Source organism: Macaca mulatta, chromosome 2, assembly GCF_049350105.2.
Source record: "Macaca mulatta isolate MMU2019108-1 chromosome 2, T2T-MMU8v2.0, whole genome shotgun sequence".
In the NCBI taxonomy this organism is placed as follows: Eukaryota; Metazoa; Chordata; class Mammalia; order Primates; family Cercopithecidae; genus Macaca; species Macaca mulatta.
The window spans coordinates 153538451-153559038 of NC_133407.1; the positions used below are offsets into that span (position 1 = coordinate 153538451).

At 39.9% G+C, this 20588-nt stretch overlaps 1 protein-coding gene across 3 annotated transcripts in view; it reads left to right on the plus strand.

Moving 5' to 3' along the window:
* The window catches only part of C2H3orf20 (chromosome 2 C3orf20 homolog), a 95003-nt gene that overhangs the window by 55245 nt on the left and 19170 nt on the right, over positions 1 to 20588 (plus strand). For all 3 annotated transcript variants that reach the window (XM_015130184.3, XM_015130188.3, XM_015130186.3), the window contains exon 12: positions 362 to 614. In XM_015130184.3, coding sequence (XP_014985670.1) covers positions 362 to 614 — 253 coding nt within the window. The remainder of the gene's footprint in view (positions 1 to 361; positions 615 to 20588) is intronic.

Genomic DNA, 20588 nt, shown 5'->3' on the forward strand with positions numbered 1-20588 from the left:
AATGTATTGTGTAGTTAGCCTTTACATTCGGTGCTGGGGAGGACACACACAGGCTGAATGGAACAGGCCCCAGCGTGGGTGGGGAGAGTGAGATTGAAGCTAGGTGTCTTGAAGAATGAGTACGAAAGGAGACCTATTCATTCTTACATTCTTACAACCCAACATTTGGCAGTGTCACTGATGAGTGTGCTGGGACAGGAGCACTGTACTGGACAGCAGAGGGGAGGTGCCGGAGAATCAGTGAGAGCGGAGGGGAGGAGATGGGGGTGAGCCAAGGTGCACTCAGATGTTTCCAGTGTGGGACCAGGGACAGAGGAGTCCTGGCCATGAAGGGAAAATGACAGCAGTGTCTTTTTAACAGGTCTGTTTACCATTGAATATCCCACCAAAAAGGAGGAGGCAGAATTTGTTCGGTTCAAGATGAAATCTGGAACTCATCCCGAGCGGCTCCCCAAGCTAAGTTTATACTCAGGAGAAAATCTTTTACGATCTCCGTCAGGCCAACTGGAATCCTCAATTGCAGAGAGTTTGAAGGATGAGCCTGAGTCTGCTTCTGTGAGCCCAGTTCGGAAGAAGACCACCAAAATCCACACCAAAGCCAAGGTCACATCCAGGTTGGCTTGGTCCTTCACGTCTTCCACAGCATCGGGTGTTGTGATGGGCAGTGGGCACAGGATAGTGAACCCAACAGGTGGGGCCCCTCTCTTTTGGAGCTTAAATTCCAAGAGTAAGTAAAGCGAGGAGATAAACACATGAACAAATGAAATAATTTTAGGCAGCGATAAGGACTAGGAAGAAAAGAATCGGAGTAAGGGGTTAGGGCAGGGGTTGGCTATGGACCAAATTTGGCCCAGTTGCCAATTTTTGTGGGTGAGCTAAGAATGGTTTTTATATTTTTAAGTGCTTGAAGGAGAAAAAAAAATCAAAAGATTTCATGACAGGGGAAATTATATAAAAATTTAAACGTCGGTATCCATAAATAAGGTTTTCTGGGAACATGGCTGCACCCACTCATTCACATATCATCTACAGCCGCTTCCTCGTGACAGTGGACACATTGAGGTTAGGCCTGCAAAGCCTCAGGTATTCACTACCTGGCTCTCTATAGAAAATGTTGCCTGGCATCTGGGATAGAGAGTGGCTGGAAAGTGAGGTGGGATGGGCTGTGGTAGAGAGTGAGGGAAGGCAGTTCGGAGATTATATTGAAACCCAGATGCAAAGGATGATAAACAGGTGGCCAGGAACAGATATGGGGAAGGAACACCAGGCCAAGGGCCCAGCAAGTCCAAAGACACTGAGACAGGAGTGAGGTTGGTATGCATGAGAGAGTAAGAAGGCTAGTGAGGCTGGAGTGTGGTGAAGAAGGGGATAACAATGCGAATTAAGGACCGAGATGTAGGCAGGAGTTTGGTCATGTAGTCTTGATAGTGTTATGGAAGGCTATTCCATAAGGAAGTGACATCATCAGATTTATCTTTTTTTTTTTTTTTCAGACAGATTCTCGCTCTGTCACCCAGGCTGGAGTGTAGTGGCATGATCTCAGCTCACCGCAACCTCTGTCTCCTGGGTTCTCCTGCCTCAGCTTCCCTAGTGCTGGGACAACAGGCATGCGCCACCACGCCTGCCTAATTTTTGTGTTTTTAGTAGAGACAGGGTTTTGCCATGTTGGCAAGGCTGGTCTCGAACTCCTGACCTCATGTGATCCACCCACCTGGGCTCCCAAAGTGCTGGGATTACAGGCATGAGCCAGTGCACCCAGCTTGGGATTTATCTCTTTTTAACTTTAAAAAAGTATTAAAATATTTTTCATGTTTTAACTTTTTAAAAAATGTAAAATGCATACAGAAAAATGAGCAAATCCTAAGTGTGTAGCTCAATTAATATCACGAAGTAAACATATCCTATAACCACCAAGTCAAGAAATAGAGCATTACCAGCTCCTTAGAAGCCCCTTTTTATCCCATCCAAATGACCAGTCTCACCTTCCTTCCGAGGTGGCAGATTGCTAACACCAGAGATTAGTTTTTATTGTTTTCTAAAACCTGATTAAAATAGATCTCTTTGGTGTGTCGTCTTTGGTGTCTGGCGTCTTTGTCTCAACATGATGATTGTGAGATGTGTGCATGTTATGTATAGCAATAGTTTCTTCTTTTTCATTACTTTATAATAATCGATTGTAAATACACCAGAAAGTATGCATTCTATGTTAATGAATATTTGGTTGTTTTGGTAATAGCAAACTGTGCCACTATTGATTGGCATACTCAGTGAAATTGCTGTCACTGAGTATGTGTATGTTCAGCTTCTAGTACAGACTGTCCGTTTTCCGCCATGGTGGTTTTACGTTCTGCTCCCACCAGCAGTGTTTCTGAGAGTTCAGTTGCTCCACATCTTCACCAGTGCTTGGTATGGTCAATCATTTTAATATAGCCATTCTGTAATAATGAAATGTGTTGTCTTAGTGATGAAATGGTTTTTTATTTGCATTTCCCTGATGACTATAGAGGCTGAGCACCCTCCATTGTTCATTGACAGTTTTAAATACAGCAGTCCTTCTTATCCTCGGGATACTTTCCAAGACCCACAGTGGATGCCTGAAACTGTGAACAGTACCAAACCCTATATATACTCTGTTTTTCACTATACATACGTACACCACAGCAAAGATGCAGGACAATTCCATCAACCACCAACCAAGAGAAAGAAATTCCCTTATGCTGTTCCTTTGTAGTCAAACCCTTCCCTCACCCTTAATCCCTGACAACCACTAATCTGTTCTTTGTAGATATAGTTTTGCATTTTCCAGAATGTCATGTAAATGTAATTATACTGTATACAGCCTTTTGAATCTATCTTCTTTAACTTAGTATAATACATGCAGGATTCATCCATATTGTTACATGGATCAACGGTTCATTTCTTTTTATTGCTGAGTAGTGTTCTGTCTCGGGGGTGCCAACGCCACCCCCACATTCGGAGATTTACTAGGACCCATGAGACTTATTGTATAGTTGTATTCATGGATAAGGTTTATTATAGTGAAAGGATACATGATATGATCAGGAAAGGAAAAAGATACAGGTGGAATCTGAAGGACACAGGTATGTCTTCTGGTGCACAGTGAGAGGACACACCTAGCATGCTCCTTTCTCTAGCAGAAAAAAAATGCAGTAACATGTGTGCAATGTTTCTGCTAAGGAAGCCCACTGGGGACCAAAACCCAGGCTTTTTAGTGGTTACTGGTCACATAGGCACCCTAAGCCTAGCAACTAGCAAAATTCCAGGCTGCCAGAAGGAAAACCGGTGTTCAGCGTAAATCACATTGTTTGCAGTCTAGGCATAGAGCAGGGTGCCAAGTTCCCAGACACCAGCCAAGGGCTAATGTTGTAAAGAAGTTTGTCTAAAGATAACAGCCTCAAGCCTTGTAATGTTAATTTTTTTCTGTATATAATACATGGCATGGATGGGCAAAATTTGTTTATCCATTCAACCACTGAAAGACATTTGGATTGTTTTCAGCTTTCTCTGATTATGATAAAACTGCTATAAATACTTACGAGCAGGCTTTTATGTGAGCCTAAGTTTTCATTTTACTTAGGTAAATACTTAAGAGCTAGATTGCCTGGTTTTATAGTAAATGCATGTTTAACTTTGTAAGAATGCCAGCTGTGAAAGTAGCTGTACCATTATCCATGTCCACCAACAATGTATGAGAGTTCCAGTTGCTCCAAATCTTTGTTAGCACTTGGTATTGTTGGGGTTTGTTTTTTGTTGTTTTTGGTTTTTTGGCCATTCAATAGACATGCGGTAATATCCCATTATCATTTGAATTTGTATTTCCCTATAAACTAAAGTTGTTGAGCATCTTTTCATGGTTTATTTACCATTCGTATATTTTCTTTGGGGAAGTATCCAAATCTTTTGCACATTTCAAAATTGGATTGTTTTGTTATTGTGAGTTTTGAGAGTTCTTTATTCTGGGTATAAGTCTTATCAGATATGTGACTTGAAATATTTTCTTCAGTCTTTGACTTAATTTTTTATTCTCTTAACAGTGTAATTGCAGAGTAAAATGTATTTGGATGAAGTCTGATTGAAATGGGTTTTTTCTTTTCTGGATTGTGATTTGTTGTCATGTCTAAAAACCCTTTGTTTAACCCAGTGTTTCTCAACCAGAGATGAGTTTGCCCCATGGGGGAGATTTGACAATGTTTGGAAACTTTTTTTATTATCATGACTAGGGAGGGGGCGCTACTGCCATCTAGTGAGTTGAGGACAGAGATGCTGCTAAACATCCAGCAATACACAAAACAGCTCCACATAACAAAGAATTATGACATTCAAAATGTCGATAGTGCCAAGATTGAGAATTCCTGGCCTAACCCAATGTCACAAAAATTTCTCCTGTTTTCTTCTAAAAGCTTATTATAGTTTATGTTTTAGGTCTATGATCCATTTTGAGTTAATTTTTATATAAGGTATGAAGTATGAATTGAAGTTTGTTTGTTTTACATATGGATAGTCAATTGTTCTAACAGTTTTTTTTTAAAGATAAATTTCTCCATTAAATTATCTTTGCACCTTTGGGTCTCTTTCTAGACTCTGTTTTGTTAATATGGCGAATTACTTTGATTTCAAATGTTGAACCAGTCTTGCATTCCTGGGATAAACTCCACTTGATCATAATGTATTATTCTTTTTCTGTATTGCTGGATTCAATTTGCTGGTATCTTGTTGAAGAATTTTTCATCTATACTCATAATGGTTATTGGTCTGTAGTTTTCCTTTCTTGTAATGTTTTTGTCCATTGAGACAAGCATATAATTTTCCTCCTTTATTCTATTATTGTGGTGAATTATATTGATATTAATATGGATATATTTCGGATGTTCAACCAATCTTATATTCCTGACATAAACTCAACTTGGTTATGATATATTTCCTTTTTATGTATATTTCCTTCTAGATTTGATTTGCTACTACTTTAGGAGTTTTTGCATCTGTGCTTATAAGGCAGACTGGTCAATAATTTTTCCTTTCTTGTCATGTTATGGTCAGAAGTATTTCTTCTTTATCTATTATCTTTTTTTTTTTTTTTTTTTTTTTGAGACGGAGTCTGGCTCTGTCGCCCGGGCTGGAGTGCAGTGGCCGGATCTCAGCTCACTGCAAGCTCCGCCACCCGGGTTTACGCCATTCTCCTGCCTCAGCCTCCCGAGTAGCTGGGACTACAGGCGCCCGCCGCCTCGCCCGGCTAGTTTTTTGTATTTTTTAGTAGAGATGGGGTTTCACCGTGTTCGCCAGGATGGTCTCGATCTCCCGACCTCGTGATCCGCCCGTCTCAGCCTCCCAAAGTGCTGGGATTACAGGCTTGAGCCACCGCGCCCGGCCTTCTTTATCTATTATCTAGTGGACTTTATGTACATATGGATTATTTCTTCCCTAAATATTTGATAGAATTTGCCAGTGAAGTCACCTCTTCCTGGGATTTTCTTTCAGTGGAAGTTTTTAATTAAAATTTTTATTTTTAGTAGATATAGGACTATTCAGATTTCTTTCTGTGTTTATTATGATAAGTTGGATTTTTCTAGGAATTTACCGTTTTATCTAAATGTTTAAATATGTTGAAGTTTTTTTTTTTTTTTTTTTTTTTTAAGACGGAGTCTCGCTCTGTCGCCAGGCTGGAGTGCAATGGTGCCATCTTGGCTCAGGGCAACCTCTGCCTCCCGGGTTCAAGCAATTCTCTTGCCTCAGCCCCCCAAGTAGCTGGGATTGCAGGCATGTAGCACCACACCCAGCTAATTTTTCTATTTTAGTAGAGACAGGGTTTCACCATGTTGACCAGGATGGTCTTGATCTCCTGACTTCATGATCCACCCGCCTTGGCCTCCCAAAGTGCTGGGATTACAGGCATGAGCCACCATGCCCGGCCTATGTTGAAGTTTTTAAAAAGATCCTCTTGCAATATTTTAAATGACTATGTTGATCTCTAGTGATACCCTCTTTTACACTACTAGTGTTAATTATTTTTGCCATTTTTCTTTTCTCGTTGATTAGTCCCAGGATTTATTGATTTATTAGTGTTTCCAAAGAACTAAATTTTAATTGTGTTGATCTTCTCATACATTTGTCTTATTATTTCATTAACTTTTACTCTTATCTTTATTATTTCCTTCTGTCTACTTTCTTTGGGTTTAATTTTAATTCTTTTTCTGACTTCCTGAGGTGGATGCTTAGATAATTGGACTTTTTCTTTATCTTTTTTGAATATATACATATAATATTATAAATTTCCCTCAAAGTCCAGTTTTAGCTGCATCCCACAAGCTTTGATATGCCATATGGTAATTATTAAGCTCAAAATATTTTGTAATTTTTCATTCTTATTTCTTTCTTGTCCCATTGGATATTTAGAGTGTGTAACGTAATTATACCATTTGGGGATTGTCTAGTTATCATTTTTTCTTTTTAACATTAAATTGTGTGTGGTCAGAGAAAACAACTGCATAATTTCAATCCTCTGAAATTTGCTTAGACTTGTTTTGTGGCCCAGCACATAGTCAATTTTGGTAAATGTTTCATGTGGAGCTAAAATGATGCATATTCTGCAGTTTTTTGGTACAGCATTTTATAAATGTCAGGTCAAATTAATTTAATTTTTTTTTTTTTTTGAGATGGAGTCTTTCTCTGTCGCCCAGGCTGCAGTGCAGTGGTGCGATCTCAGTTCACTGCAAGCTCCGCCTCCCAGGGTCACGCCATTGTCCTGCCTCAGCCTCCCGAGTAGCTGGGACTACAGGCGTCCGCCGCCACACCCAGCTAATTTTTTGTATTTTTAGTAGAGACAGGGTTTCACCGTGTTAGCCAGAATGGTCTCGATCTCCTGACCTCGTGATCTGCCCGGCTTGGCCTCCCAAAGTGCTGGGATTACAGGCATGAGCCACTGCACCTGGCCTATTAATTTAATTTATTAATCATATTGCTTAACTCTTATATATACTTATAAATACTTTCTTATTTGTATCATTTACTGATAGAAGTGTGTTAATATCTTTCATGATAATTTTGGAGCTCTCTATTTCTCCTTTTATTTCTGTCAATTTTTGCTGTATGTATTTTGAAACTATGTTATTAGACAAATGCAAACTTAGAATTGTAAACATTGTGAATTTTTCTTTGTATTAAGAACTCTCTTTATCTCTAGAAATGCTTCGTGTATTACATCCTATATTCTCTAGTGTTAGTATAATTGCATGAATTTTCTTTTTTGTTATTTTTCATAATATATCTTTTTTCATTTTTTAATTTTTTACTTTCACCCTTTCTGCTCCTTTATTTTAAGGTCTGTCTCTTGAAATAATTATTTATTTCTTGTTTTTTAATTAAATTCAGTCCTTCAATCTTTGTCTTTTAATTAGAATATTTAATCCTTTTACATTAGTATAATTACTTAAATATTTGGGCTAATATTTTTACATTAATATAATTACTTAAATATCTGTACCACCTTACTGTTTGTTTGCTGTTTGACTCACTTGCTCTGTATTCTTTATTCTTTCCTTTTTTGCCTGATTGTGTATTAATGAAAGTTTTTTTGTGTGTTTTTATTCTAAGTTTCTCCATCTATTATTTAAATTTTTAAACATTACTTTAGTATTTCTTTAGTGGTTACTCGAGAGACTATAACACAAATCCATGATTAATTACTAAAGTATGCTATAATCTAGCATTTTTACCACTTTGCAGACAATGCAATGGTCTTAGAATACTTTGTCCATTTACCCCTTATTTTGCACTATTGTCATATGTTTTAATTCTATATATATGTTATAAACCACCCCATAAGACACTATTATGAATTTTTTTTTTTTTTTTTTGAGACGAAGTCTCACTCTGTCACCCAGGGTGGAGTGTAGTGGTATGATCACAGCTCACTGCAGCCTCCACCTCCTGGATTCAAATGATTCTCCCACTTCAGCCTCCCAAGTAGCTGGGATTACAGATGCCCACCACCATGCCTGGCTAATTTTTTGTATTTTTAGTAGAGATGGGATTTCACCACGTTGGCCAGGCTAGTCTTGAACTCCTGACCTCAAGTGATCCACCTGCCTCAGCCTCCCAAAGTGCTGGGATTACAGGCGTGAGCCACCGCACCTGGCCTATTATTAACGTATTTATACAGTTTATATTTAGATTTGCCCACATATTTACTCTTTTCATTGTTCTTTATTTTACACATAAGACTATTCAGATTTTAAATTTCTTTTTATGTTGATTTTGGTAAGTTGGCTTTTTCTAGGAATCTTTCATCCAAATGTTTAAATATGTTGAAATAAAGTTTTTCAAAATATTCTCTTGTGATATTTTAAATGACTGTAAGATCTGTGATGATACTCCTTTTCACATTAACTAATATTAGACATTTGTGCCTTCTTTTCTTTTTTCTTCATGCTTCCATTTGGGATCATTTTCCTTCTGTCTGAATAGCTGTCTTCAAATTCTCCTTAAAGTATGCTGGAATTTTTTGGTTTTTGATTGAATATGTTTTTGTTGCACTTTTTTTTTTTTGAGACAGAGTCTTGCTGTGTTGCCCAGGCTGGAGTGCAGTGGCACAATCTCAGCTCACTGCAACCTCTGCTTCCTCGGTTCGAGCGATTCTTCTGCCTCAGCCTTCTGGGTAGCTGGGATTACAGGCATGTGCCACCATGCCTGGCTAATTTTTGTATTTTTAGTAGAGATGTGGTTTCACCATGTTGGCCAGGCTAGTCTTGAACTCCTGATCTCAAATGATCCACCTGCCTTGGCCTCCCAAAGTGCTAGGATTACAGGCATGAGCCACCACGCCCGGCCATTTTTTTTTTTTTTTTTTTTGTGAGACGGAGTCTCACTTTGTCACCCACACTGGAATGCAGTGGCATGATCTCGGCTCACTGCAACCTCCGTTTCCCAGGATCAAGCGATTCTCGTGCCTCAGTCTGCTGAGTAGCTGGGACTATAGGCATGTGCCACCATGCCCAGCTAATTTTCATATTTTTAGTAGACATGGGGTTTTACCATGTTGCTCAGGCTGGGCTGAAACTCCTGACCTCAAGTGATCCACCTGCCTCACCCTCCCAAAGTGCTGGGATTGCAGGTGTGAGCCACTGCGCCTGGCCCGTTACCTACATTTTGAATGGTATTTTCTATGTTTCTATGATTGGCAATTGCTTTCTTTTTTTTTTTTTTTTTTTTTTTTTTTTTTTTTTTTTTTGAGACAGAGTCTCACTCTGTCGCCCAGGCTGGAGTGCAGTGGCCAGATCTCAGCTCACTGCAAGCTCCGCCTCCCGGGTTTATGCCATTCTCCTGCCTCAGCCTCCTGAGTAGCTGGGACTACAGGCACCCGCCACCTCGCCTGGCTAGTTTTTTGTATTTTTTAGTAGAGATGGGGTTTCACCGTGTTAGCCAGGATGGTCTCGATCTCCTGACCTTGTGATCCGCCCGTCTCGGCCTCCCCAAGTGCTGGGATTACAGGCTTGAGCCACCGCGCCCGGCCGACAATTACTTTCTTTTAGCACTTTGAAGATGTCTTTCTGCTGTTTTCTGGCTTCTACCATTTTATTAAAGATTTAGCTGTTGGTCTTATTGTTGCTCTTTGAAAATATTGCGTCTATTTTTCTCTGGCTGTCTTTTCTCTCACCTTTAGTTAGTGATGTTTCTTTAAAGGCTTTTCTATGATGTGCCTAAATGTGATTTTCATTGTACTTACCCTGTTTGTAGAACTTCTTGATATGATGCTTTCATTATTTAGAAAAAATTCTCAGCCATTATTTCATTAAATATTTCTCCTCTTTTCTCTTTTTCTCCTCCCTTTTTTCTCTTTTTCCCCCTTGCTTCCTCCTTCTTTACCTCCTTCCTCACCTTTCCACTTTCTCTTTCTTTTCTGGCCATCTAGGACTCCAAGTACACCTTTTTACTAAGTTTCATGTACAAGCATACCTTGGAAATATTGTGGGTTTGGTTCCAGACCTCTACAATAAAGCAAATCACACACATTTTTTGGTTTTTCAGTACATATAAAAGCTATGTTTACAGTATACCATAGTATATTAAGTGTGCAATAGCATTACCTCTAAAAACACAATGTACATACCATAATTTTAAAATATTTTATTGCTGAAGATATGCTAATGCACATCTGAGACTTCAGCAAGTCCTAATCTTTTTGCTGGTGGAGGGTCTTGCCTTGAGGCTGACTGATCGGGGTGGTGGTTGCTGAAGGTTAGAGTGGCTATGGTAATTTCTTAAAAGAAGACAGCAAAAACGTTTGCCGCGTTAATTAATTTTTCCTTTCACAAAAGATTTCTCTGTAGCATTTAATACTGTTTGAATTTTGTCCGTGGAACTTTTTCAAAATTGGAGTCAGTCCTCTCAAACTCTGCTGCTGTTTTATCAACTAAGTTTATGTAATATTCTAAATATTTTGTTATTTCATCAGTGTTCATGGCATCTTCACCAGGAGTAGATTCTATCTCAACAAACCACTTTCTTTGCTTATCCATGAGAAGCAACTTTTCATCCGTTTAAGTTTATTCATAAGATTGCAGCAATTCAGTCACATCTTCAGCCTCCACTTCTAATTCTAGCTCTGTCGCTATTTCTGCCACATTTCCAGTTACTTTCTCCACTGGAGTCTTGAACTCCTCAGAGTCATCCATGAAGGTTGGAGTCAATTTCTTCCAAATTCCTGTTAATGTTGACATTTTGACCTCCTATGAATCACAAATACTCTTTTTTTTTTTTTTTTTTTTTTCAGAGAGAGTCTCACTCTGTCACCCAGGCTGGAGTGCAGTGGTGTGATCTTGGCTCACTGCAACCTCTGCCCCCTGGGTTCAAGCAATTCTCCTACCTCAACCTCCTGAACAGCTGGGATTACAGGCACCTGCCACCATGCCCAGCTAACTTTTTTTTTTTTTTTTTTGAGATGGAGTCTCGCTCTGTTGCCCAGGCTGGAGTGCAGTGGCGCGATCTCTGCTCATTGCAAGTTCTGCCTCCCAGGTTCATGCCATTCTCCTGCCTCAGCCTCACCAGTAGCTGGTACTACAGGTGCCCGCCACCACACCCGGCTAATTTTTTGTATTTTTTTTAGTAGAGATAGGGTTTCACTTTGTTAGCCAGGATGGTCTCGATCTCCTGATCTCATGATCTGCCCACCTTGGCCTCCCAAAGTGCTGGGATTACAGGCATGAGCCACCGCACCCGGCTTTTTTTTCTTTTTTCTTTTTTCTTTTTTTTTTTTTATACAGAGTTTCTCTCTTGTCACCCAGGCTGGAGTGCAATGGCACGATCTTGGCTCACCACAACCTCCGGCTCTTAGGTTCAAGACATTCTCCTGCCTCAGCCTCCTGAGTAGCTGGGATTACAGGCATGCGCCACCATGCCTGGCTAATTTTTTTGTATTTTTGTTTTAGTAGAGATGGGGTTTCTCCATGTTGGTTAGGCTGGTCTTGAACTCCCAACCTCAGGTGATCCACCCACCTTGGCCTCCCAAAGTGCCGGGATTACAGGTGTGAGCCATCATGCCCAGCCAATTTTTGTACATTTAGTAGAGACGAGGTTTCACCATGTTGGCCAGACTAGTCTCAAACTCCTGACCTCAGGTGATCCACCTGCCTTGGCCTCCCAAAGTGCTAGAATTACAGGCATGAGACTCTGTGCCTGGCTCACAGATATTCTTAATGGCGTCGAGAATGGTGAATCCTTTTCCAAAAGTTTTCAATTTACTTTGCCCAGATCCATCAGAGGAATCACTATCTACAGCATCTATAGCTTTATAAAATGTATTTCTTAAGTAACAAGACTGGAAAGTCTACTTGATCTGTGGGCTGCAAGATGGATGCTATATTAGTAGGCATAAAAACAATAATCTTGTACATCTCCATTAGAACTCTAGGGTGGCCAGGTGCATTGTCAATGAGCAGTATTATTTTGAAAGGCATCTTTTTTCCTGAGCAGTAGGTCTCAACAGTAGGCTTAAAATATTCAGTATACTATTCTGTGAATAGATTGCTCTCATCCAGGCTTCATTGTTCCATTTATATGGCACAGGTAGAATAAATTAAGCCTCATGCTTAAGGGCTGTAGGGTTTTCAGAATGGTAAATGAGCATTGGCTTTATCCTAAAGTCACCAGCTGCCTTAGCCTCTAATAAAAAGAGAGCCTGTCCTTTGAAGCTTTGAAGCCAGACCTTGACTTCTTTCTAGCTATGTGCGTCCTAGGTGGCATCTTCTTCCAGTAGAAGGCTGTTTCATATAAATTTATAATCTGTTGTTTAGTATAGTCACCTTCATCAATGATCTTATCTAGATCTTCTGTATAACTTGCTGTAGCTTCTTAATCCACACTTGCTGTTTCACCTTGTACTTTTGTGTTATGGAGATGGCTTCATTCCTTAAATCTCATGAATAACCTCTGCTAGCTTACAATTTTTCCTTTGTGGCTTCCTCACCTCTCTCAGCCTTCATAGAACTAAAGAGAGTTTGGGCCTTGCTCCAGATTAGGCACTGGCTAATAAGAATATTATAGCTGATTTGCTCTTCTATGCAGACCACTAAAATTTTCTCCATATCACCAATAAGGCTGTTTTGCTATCTTATTTGTGCATTCATTGGAATAGCACTTTTAATGTCCTTCGTGAACTTTTCTTTGCATTCACAACTTGGCTGACTGGCACAGGAGGCCTAGATTTCAACCTATCTCAGCTTTCAACTTGCCTTCCTCACTAAGGTTAATCATTTCTAGCTTTTAATTTAAAGTGAGGTGCATGCAACTCTTCTTTTCACTTGAATTCTTAGAAATCGTTGTAGAGTTACTATAATAGTTGGTCTAATTTCAATATTGTTATGCTTCAGGGAATAGGGAAGCCCAATGAGATGGAGAGAAACAGGGGAATGACTGGTTGGTGGAGCAGTTAGAACACACACAATATTTGTCAATTAAGTTTGCTGTCTTATATGGGCATGGTTCATTGGTGCTCCCAAACAATTACAGTAGTAACATCAAAGATCACTTAACACATATTACCATAATAGATATAATAATAATAAACTTTGAAATATTGCAGAAATTACCAAAATGTGACACAGAGACATGAAGTGAGCACATGCTATTGGAAAAATGATGCCAATGGACTTGCTCAACACAAGGTTGCCACTAATACTCAATTTCCAAAAAAACACAGCATCTGCAACATGCAGTAAAGTGGAGCACAATAAGATGAAGTATGTCTGTATTTCTTGTTCTCTGTTCTGTATATTTCATCCTTTTTTTCCCTTTTGGTCAGCCTAGGTATTTTCTACTGACCTGTTCTTCCAATTTACTAATGCTTTTTTTTAACTGTGTCTAATCTGCTGATAAAACTCATCTTTTGAGTTCTTGATTGTATTCTATTTTTCAGTTTTAGAATTTCCAGTGGATTCATTTTTATTCTTATACTTTGCTGAAATTCTCCATCTTGTTTCTTATTTAATTGTACATTTTAATCATAGCTACTGTAAAGCTTATGTCAGATAATTCTAATATCTGCATATCTATAAGTCTGTTTCTCATTGTTTTCAGCCAATCCTTGACTTTGTATCTAATATTCTTTAGTATGCCAGATATTGTGTATGAAAAACTGTAGACATAATTTAAGACTCTGGATGATATCATGTTCCTCTGGAGAGGACTTATCTTTGCTTTCAACAGGGAAGTAGGCTGGGGGCAGATGACTCTCATCCAAACAAGGATTGAAACTGTGCTTCAGCCTTTGTGAGCTCTTGTCTATTTTTGTTTCACCTTTACTCCTCATATAGCTCTTCAGGTCCTCAACAGAAAGCCAGGGTTGTTTATCAGAGTCTTCTACCTTGGTGAGCCCTGAATTCCCGTTTTTTCTCTCTCCAGCTTCATGAACATGTCAGAAGCTCTGCTTGGCTTCTCTGCCTGTCATCCCTAGGTTTACTTTACCTTCAAAATCAGCACTTGCCTTGAAGGGTAAAAGAGTTCTAAATGTCATGCTCACTTTCCTTAGTTTCTCTCTTTTTCCAGATCCTAGCCCTGAAAATCCTCACTGACTTGTGACTCTAATGCACTTAGACATACTTTAAATATACGCTGTGTTGAACTTTCTGTGTTTTCTGAGAAGGAGGCTTGGTCTAAAATACCCTAAGTCAGCCATTGTCGGAAGTGAAACACCTGTGATTGTTCTGTGGGGATTCTTGGCTTTGCCCAGAAAAGAATTAAAAGTGCAAACTAGTGGTGGAAGAAAACAGCTTTATTGAAGAGGTGTTACAGCTCTGGCAGTGTTACAGCTCTCTGACTGCTCCTGCAGAGCAGGGAAACCCCATAGGGAGCGTGCTGAGAGTAGTAACTCAGGGCAGTTTTGCAGTCATATTTATACCCGCTTTTAATTACATATAGATTAAGTGGTGGGTTACGCAGAAATTTCTAGGATAGAGGTAGTAACTTTTGGGTCATCAGGTCATTTCCATAGAAAAGGGCAGTAACTCCCAGGTGTTGCCACGGCAATGGTAAACTGACATGGCACACTGGTGGGCATGTCTGATGGAAAGCTGCTTCTACCTCATCCCTGCTTTAGCTAGTCCTCAATTTGGTCTTGTTTCTGACTTATGCCTCCTACCTCAGCAAGAGTGGAAGCAAACTAGTTAGAAGACTATTTTAGTAATCAATTAGGTTTGTGCAAAACTAATTGTCATTACGTTTAATGACAAAAACTACAATTACTTTTGCACCAACCTAGAAAGTAACATTAGTGATATGCTGTCAAAGATGGTAGTAGGGAAAAGAGAATTTTAAATTTATGGAGGACTTTTAGATTTTTGGCTTAAATAACTGAGTAATAATGGCGTCACTGACTCAGATGGGAAGACTGAGGGAAAAGTAGGTTTGGGAGGGGTTAGATGAGAATAAATGTACAAATTGCAAATGTATCCCCATCAGGGTACATTGAGATGTATGTGAGTGGGGACACTGGCCCAGATGGAGAGACCCCAGTATCCAATCAGAACCACTGGTATGAATTTTTGCAAGATTGGTGAGTGGGCTTCTGAGTCCTTTTCTCCTTTAATCTCAGAGCTAAGTCTTCTCACTTCATAGAACCTAGTCCTAAAATCCTGAAGATGTTATGAGAATTGGCCTCTTTAGGAGCAGATTTTCTTGTCTAAGACATTGAGACTTTCAAAATCTCAGTTTCTGTCAAGTTGGTTGTATTAGTTCGTTTTCACGCTGCTGATAAAGACATACCCGAAACTGGGAACAAAAAAAGGTTTAATTGGACTCACAGCTCCACATGGCTGCAGAAGCCTCCGAATCATGGTGGGAGGCTAATGGCTCTTCTTATATGGTGGCAGCAAGAGAAAATGAGGAAGGAGCAACAGTGGAAACCCCTGATAAACCCATCAGATCTCATGAGATTTATTCACTATCACAAGAATAGCATGAGAAAGAACAGCCCATGTGATTCAATTACCTCCCCACTGGGTCCCTCCCACAACAAGTGGGAATTCTGGGAGATACAATTCAAGTTGAGATTTCAGTGGAGACACAGCCAAACCGTATAATTCCACCCCTGGCCCCTCTAAATCTCACGTCCTCGCATTTCAAAATTAATCATGCCTTCCCAACAGTCCCCCAAAGTCTTAACTCATTTCAGCATTAACCCAAAAGTCCAGTCCAAAGTGTCATCTGAGACAAGGCAAGTCCCTTCTGCCTATGAGCCTGTAAAATCATAAGCAAGCTAGCTACTTCCTAGATACAATGGGAGTATAGGTATTGGGTAAATATAGCCATTCCAAATGGGAGAAATTGGCCAAAACAAAGGGGTTACAGGGCCCAAGAGAGTCTGAAATCTAGCGGGACAGTCAAATTTTAAAGCTCCAAAATGACCTCCTTTGACTCCAGGTCTCACATCCAGGTCAGGCTGATGCAAGAGGTGGGTTCCCATGGTCTTGGGCAGCTCTGCCCCTGTGACTTTGCAGGATACAGCCTCTCTCCTGGCTCCTCTCACGGGCTGGTGTTGAGCGGCTTTTCCAGGTGCATGGTGCAAGCTGTCGTTGGATCTACCATTCTGGGTCCTGGAGGACAATGGCCCTCTTCTCATAGCTCCACTAGGCAGTGTCCCAGTAGGGACTTTGTGTGGAGGCTCTGACCCCACATTTCCCTTCTGCACTGCCCTAGCAGAGGTTCTCCATGAGGACCCTGCCCCTGCAGCAAACTTTTGCCTGGGCATGCAGGCGTTTCCATACATCTTCTGAAATCTAGGCGGAGGTTCCCAAACCTCAGTTCTTGACTTCTGTGCACCCACATGCTCAACTCCATGTGGAAGCTGCCAAAGCTTGGGGCTTCTACCCTCTGAAGCCATAGCCCAAGCTATATGTTGGTCCCTTTCAGCCACTGCTGGAGCAGCTGGGACACAGGGCACCAAGTCCCTAAGCTGCACACAGCATGGGGACCCTGGGCCCAGCCCACAAAACCACTTTGTCCTCCTGGGCCTGCAGGTCTGATGGGAGGGGCTATCAGGAAGTTCTCTGACATGGCCTGGAGACATTTTCCCCATGGTCTTGGAAATTAACATTAGGCTCCTAGATACTTATGCAAACTTCTGCAGCCAGCTTGAATTTCTTCCCAGAAAATGGGTTTTTCTTTTCTATGACATAGGCTGCAAATTTTCCAAACTTTATGCTCTGCTTCCCTTATAAAACTGAATGCCTTTAACAACACCCAAGTTACCTCTTGAATGCTTTGCTGCTTAGAAATTTCTTCCACCGGATACTCTAAATCATCTCTCTCAAGTTCAAAGTTCCACAAATCTCTAGGGCAGGGGCAAAATGCCACCAGTCTCTTTGCTAAAACATAACAAGAGTCACCTTTGATCCAGTTCCCAAAAAGTTCCTCATTTCCATCTGAGACCACCTCAGCCTGAATTTTATTGTCCGTATCGCTGTCAACATTTTGGGCAAAGCCATTCAACAAGTCTCTAGGAAGTTCCAAAATTTCCCACATTTTCCTGTCTTCTGAGCCCTTCAAACTGTTCCAACCTTTCCTGTTACCCAGTTCCATAGTCGCTTCCACATTTTTGGGTATCTTTTCAGCAATGCCCCACTCTACTGGTACCAGTTTACTGTATTAGTTCGTTCTCACACTGCTAATAAAGACATACTCGAAACTGGGAATGAAAAAAGGTTTAATTGGACTTATAGTTCCACATGGCTGGGGAGGCCTCAGAATCATGGTGGGAAGTGAAAGACTCTTCTTACATGGCGGCGACAAGAGAAAACGAGGAAGAAGCAAAAGCAGAAACCCCTGATAAACCCATCAGATCTCATGAGATTTATTCACTATCACAAGAATAGCATGGGAAAGATCAGCCCACATGATTCAGTTACCTCCCCACTGGGTTCCTCCCACAACACGTGGGAATTCTGGGAGATACAGTTCAAGTTGAGATTTCGGTGGAGACACAGCCAAACAATATCATTGGGATAGTAATTCCTCCTTCCTATGTACTCTCCAGGTTCCTGTGAATAGCGAAGACTGTTTCTTAGTTGTGAAAATGTGCTTTTATAAGAGTGAGTGCTGTGAAAATGTAGTCATGTGTTAATGTTTCCAGATATCCTCAGGGACGTTAGTGGGAAGTAAGGAAGCAACTGACAAGTCTGTTTGCCTGTTAGAGCAGGAAGGGGAGCAGTTGGTGAGGCCAGGCTGAAGACGATAGATTTGATGTGCGGGACAAATTACAGAACCCAGACAGAGAGAGAGCAGTGAGGGAGGACCTTCTGACAGAGCCATTGGCCTGCAGTTGAGAGGTGCATGACCCCACAGGAATGGAACTAGGGAAGTGGCTCTCCAACCTTATGCTCCTCCTTCCCTCTGATCTCCTGCGGGTGCCGCTACTGGCAAAACCCAACTGGAGTTTCCTTATGCCCAGGCAAGCAAGTGCAGATATGCCTTATTTCTTCCCCTTTGCTGGCTTAAAAAGCATTATATTAAAAACACTGTTCTGAACTTTACTTTTTCACAATATGTCATGAATAGCTGTCATTATTTTACTTCTTGCTATATAATACCCGCTGTATAGGTGTTCCGTGATTAGCCCAATCCTTTTTTTCTATTCCAAGCAATGGAGGTAGTAACCATATACATTTGTGATACCACACTTGTACCACTATATCTGTAAATAAATTCCTAAAGGTGAAATTATTATACCAAAGGTCATGTGCATTTATAATTTTCAGAGATGGTGTCAAATTAATCACCATAAGATTATACTAATTTACATTCTCATCAGCAAAGTATGTTACCTTAGTATAGTTTTAATTTGTATTTATATTATTAAAGGTGAAGTTGAGCTTCTTTACATAATTTTTATGAGTTACATGCAACATATACATAATATAAAATTGACCATTTTAACCGTTTAATGAAGTGTGCAATTCAGCAGAATTTAATATACTCACAGCATCATACAACACTCACCACTATTTAATTCCTAAACTTTTTTTAATCACCCCAAAAGGAAACTTTGTACCCATTAAACAGTCGCTTCCCATTCTCCCTTCCCTAGAAACTACTAACCTGCTTTCTGTCTCTATGAATTTGCCCATTCTCCATGTTTTACATAAAAGGAATCATACTGTCAAAGTCAAATAAAAATATAGAGATGAATCTCTAAAGAAGAGCTTTTATTTGGGAAAACAAAATTGCAATTGCAGGCATACACACAAACCAGGCGGTCTTTGATATGTCCAATAACAAAGAAGGTTGGGGATTTTATTCGAAAGATAAATGTTACATATTGTTTGGAAGAAAAGCTCCTTGGCACTAGCAAAGTTTTGGGGATCTGGCAAACTCTGATTGGTGAGTGATAGCAGTAGGTAAAACTAGTCTTAGAGTCACAGCAGTTCACTTAAGCTGCTACTAGGTAAATTTAGTCTTAAGGTTATAGGAGGTCATTTCAGCAAATGGGTTGTGGTATAATCCCTGAGCAGGCTCTTGTGCCCCAACTGTTTTTTCCCCGTGGTCTTTAATTTAATTGGTTATGACAAGATAACTGCAACATATATTATCCATTTTCACATCTCCTCCTCTTGGTCAAGATCTTTTTCTGAAAGCATCACTGATCAACTATCTTGAAGTTAGGCTAGTTGTCCCTCAGTGCCAGGATGGACCTGTTCCAGTGGTCTCTGGTCTCACATTGTGAGGAAGGTAATGGAGTCAAAGTCAAGGACCCTAGACACAATTGAGCAACAAAGAGGCCATAAGGAAGGAAAAAAACTTTATTTGGGCAGTTTTGCCTGGAGTTTGTCATTGAGTTCTGTCTTCTTAAACCCATGGGCATTAAGCAATCATCTCAAAATGTTGAGCTAACATTATCCTGTTTGAAGAACTGGCTTTACAAATATTAGACAGACAACAAGAACAGAGCTTAAAGATCATAATACAAAAAATAACCAGCAACAGTATCCTAAATTCAGTTTTGAACCAAGAGCCCAAGCCTAAGGGCAATTAACTAAACAAATCAAAAGACCATGGGGGAACTGGGAACTAGGTGAGAACTGTTGTAGCCATTGAGTAGCATTTTATGACTGGGCTGAATTAAAGCAAAGGGTGGCAACTCTAAAAGGGACTTCTAATGCAATCTGAACAAGTTAGGGATGTTGTCAAAGTTACCGACTAGGTGGCCTAAAGGATTTATTATGTTAGGTTCTGTCAAGTTACTCATAGCAGTTACTGACTCTGAAATTTTGATTACAGCCATTACTCTGTTCGGTGAAAAAGGTAGGTATTACAAGGGGTAAGAGTCTCATTATGATATGAAGTCTTGTTTGGCATCTTGGGAAAAGCTATCTATAGCATGAAGTTGGCAATATTGCAGCTTGAATATCTCTGGTTATGGTGGTTATGGCACCAGCTGGCTTTGTTAAACTCTCTGTGTGGCCCACCCATTAAGCATAAACCTTGTCTTTTGAAGTTTACACCAAATTATCTAGCCTCAATTTACAGGTCTTTAGGAAAGAGCAGTTCCTGTCCTTAGTAATTCAATGAGAGAAAACTGGATTGAAGAAACCTAGACAAATTTAGGATGCCGTCTAGTCTACAGGTAGATAATAAAAACTTGAAAACAATGCACAGGGCTACAATCTAATATTATAGTTTTTCTTTGGAAACATAATTTTTCTCTTCAGTCATCCCAATTTCTACCAACGACAATCAGAGTAAGGCAATTTTATTTGTAAAATAAGTTTAGTCTCAGCAATTTTAGTCTGGTCATTTACATAAGTGCAGCAAGAATAGTAATTGATCCCATAGGAATCTCAGATTTGACCTTTTTTAAAAAATGTTGAGGCTAGGAAGACAAAGGCAGGCTTTATATTATATATATATGATATATATTCTATAAATAATTTTTAATATGACATCTTAGTCAAACTTTGCTGGTATTTTGCTGAGAATTTTTACATCTATATTAATAAGGGATATTTGTCTGTTTTTCTTTTTTGTAGTGTCTTTGTCTGGCTTTGGTATCAGGGTAATGCTGAGGTTTCCGTTTCTTTTGTTATTAG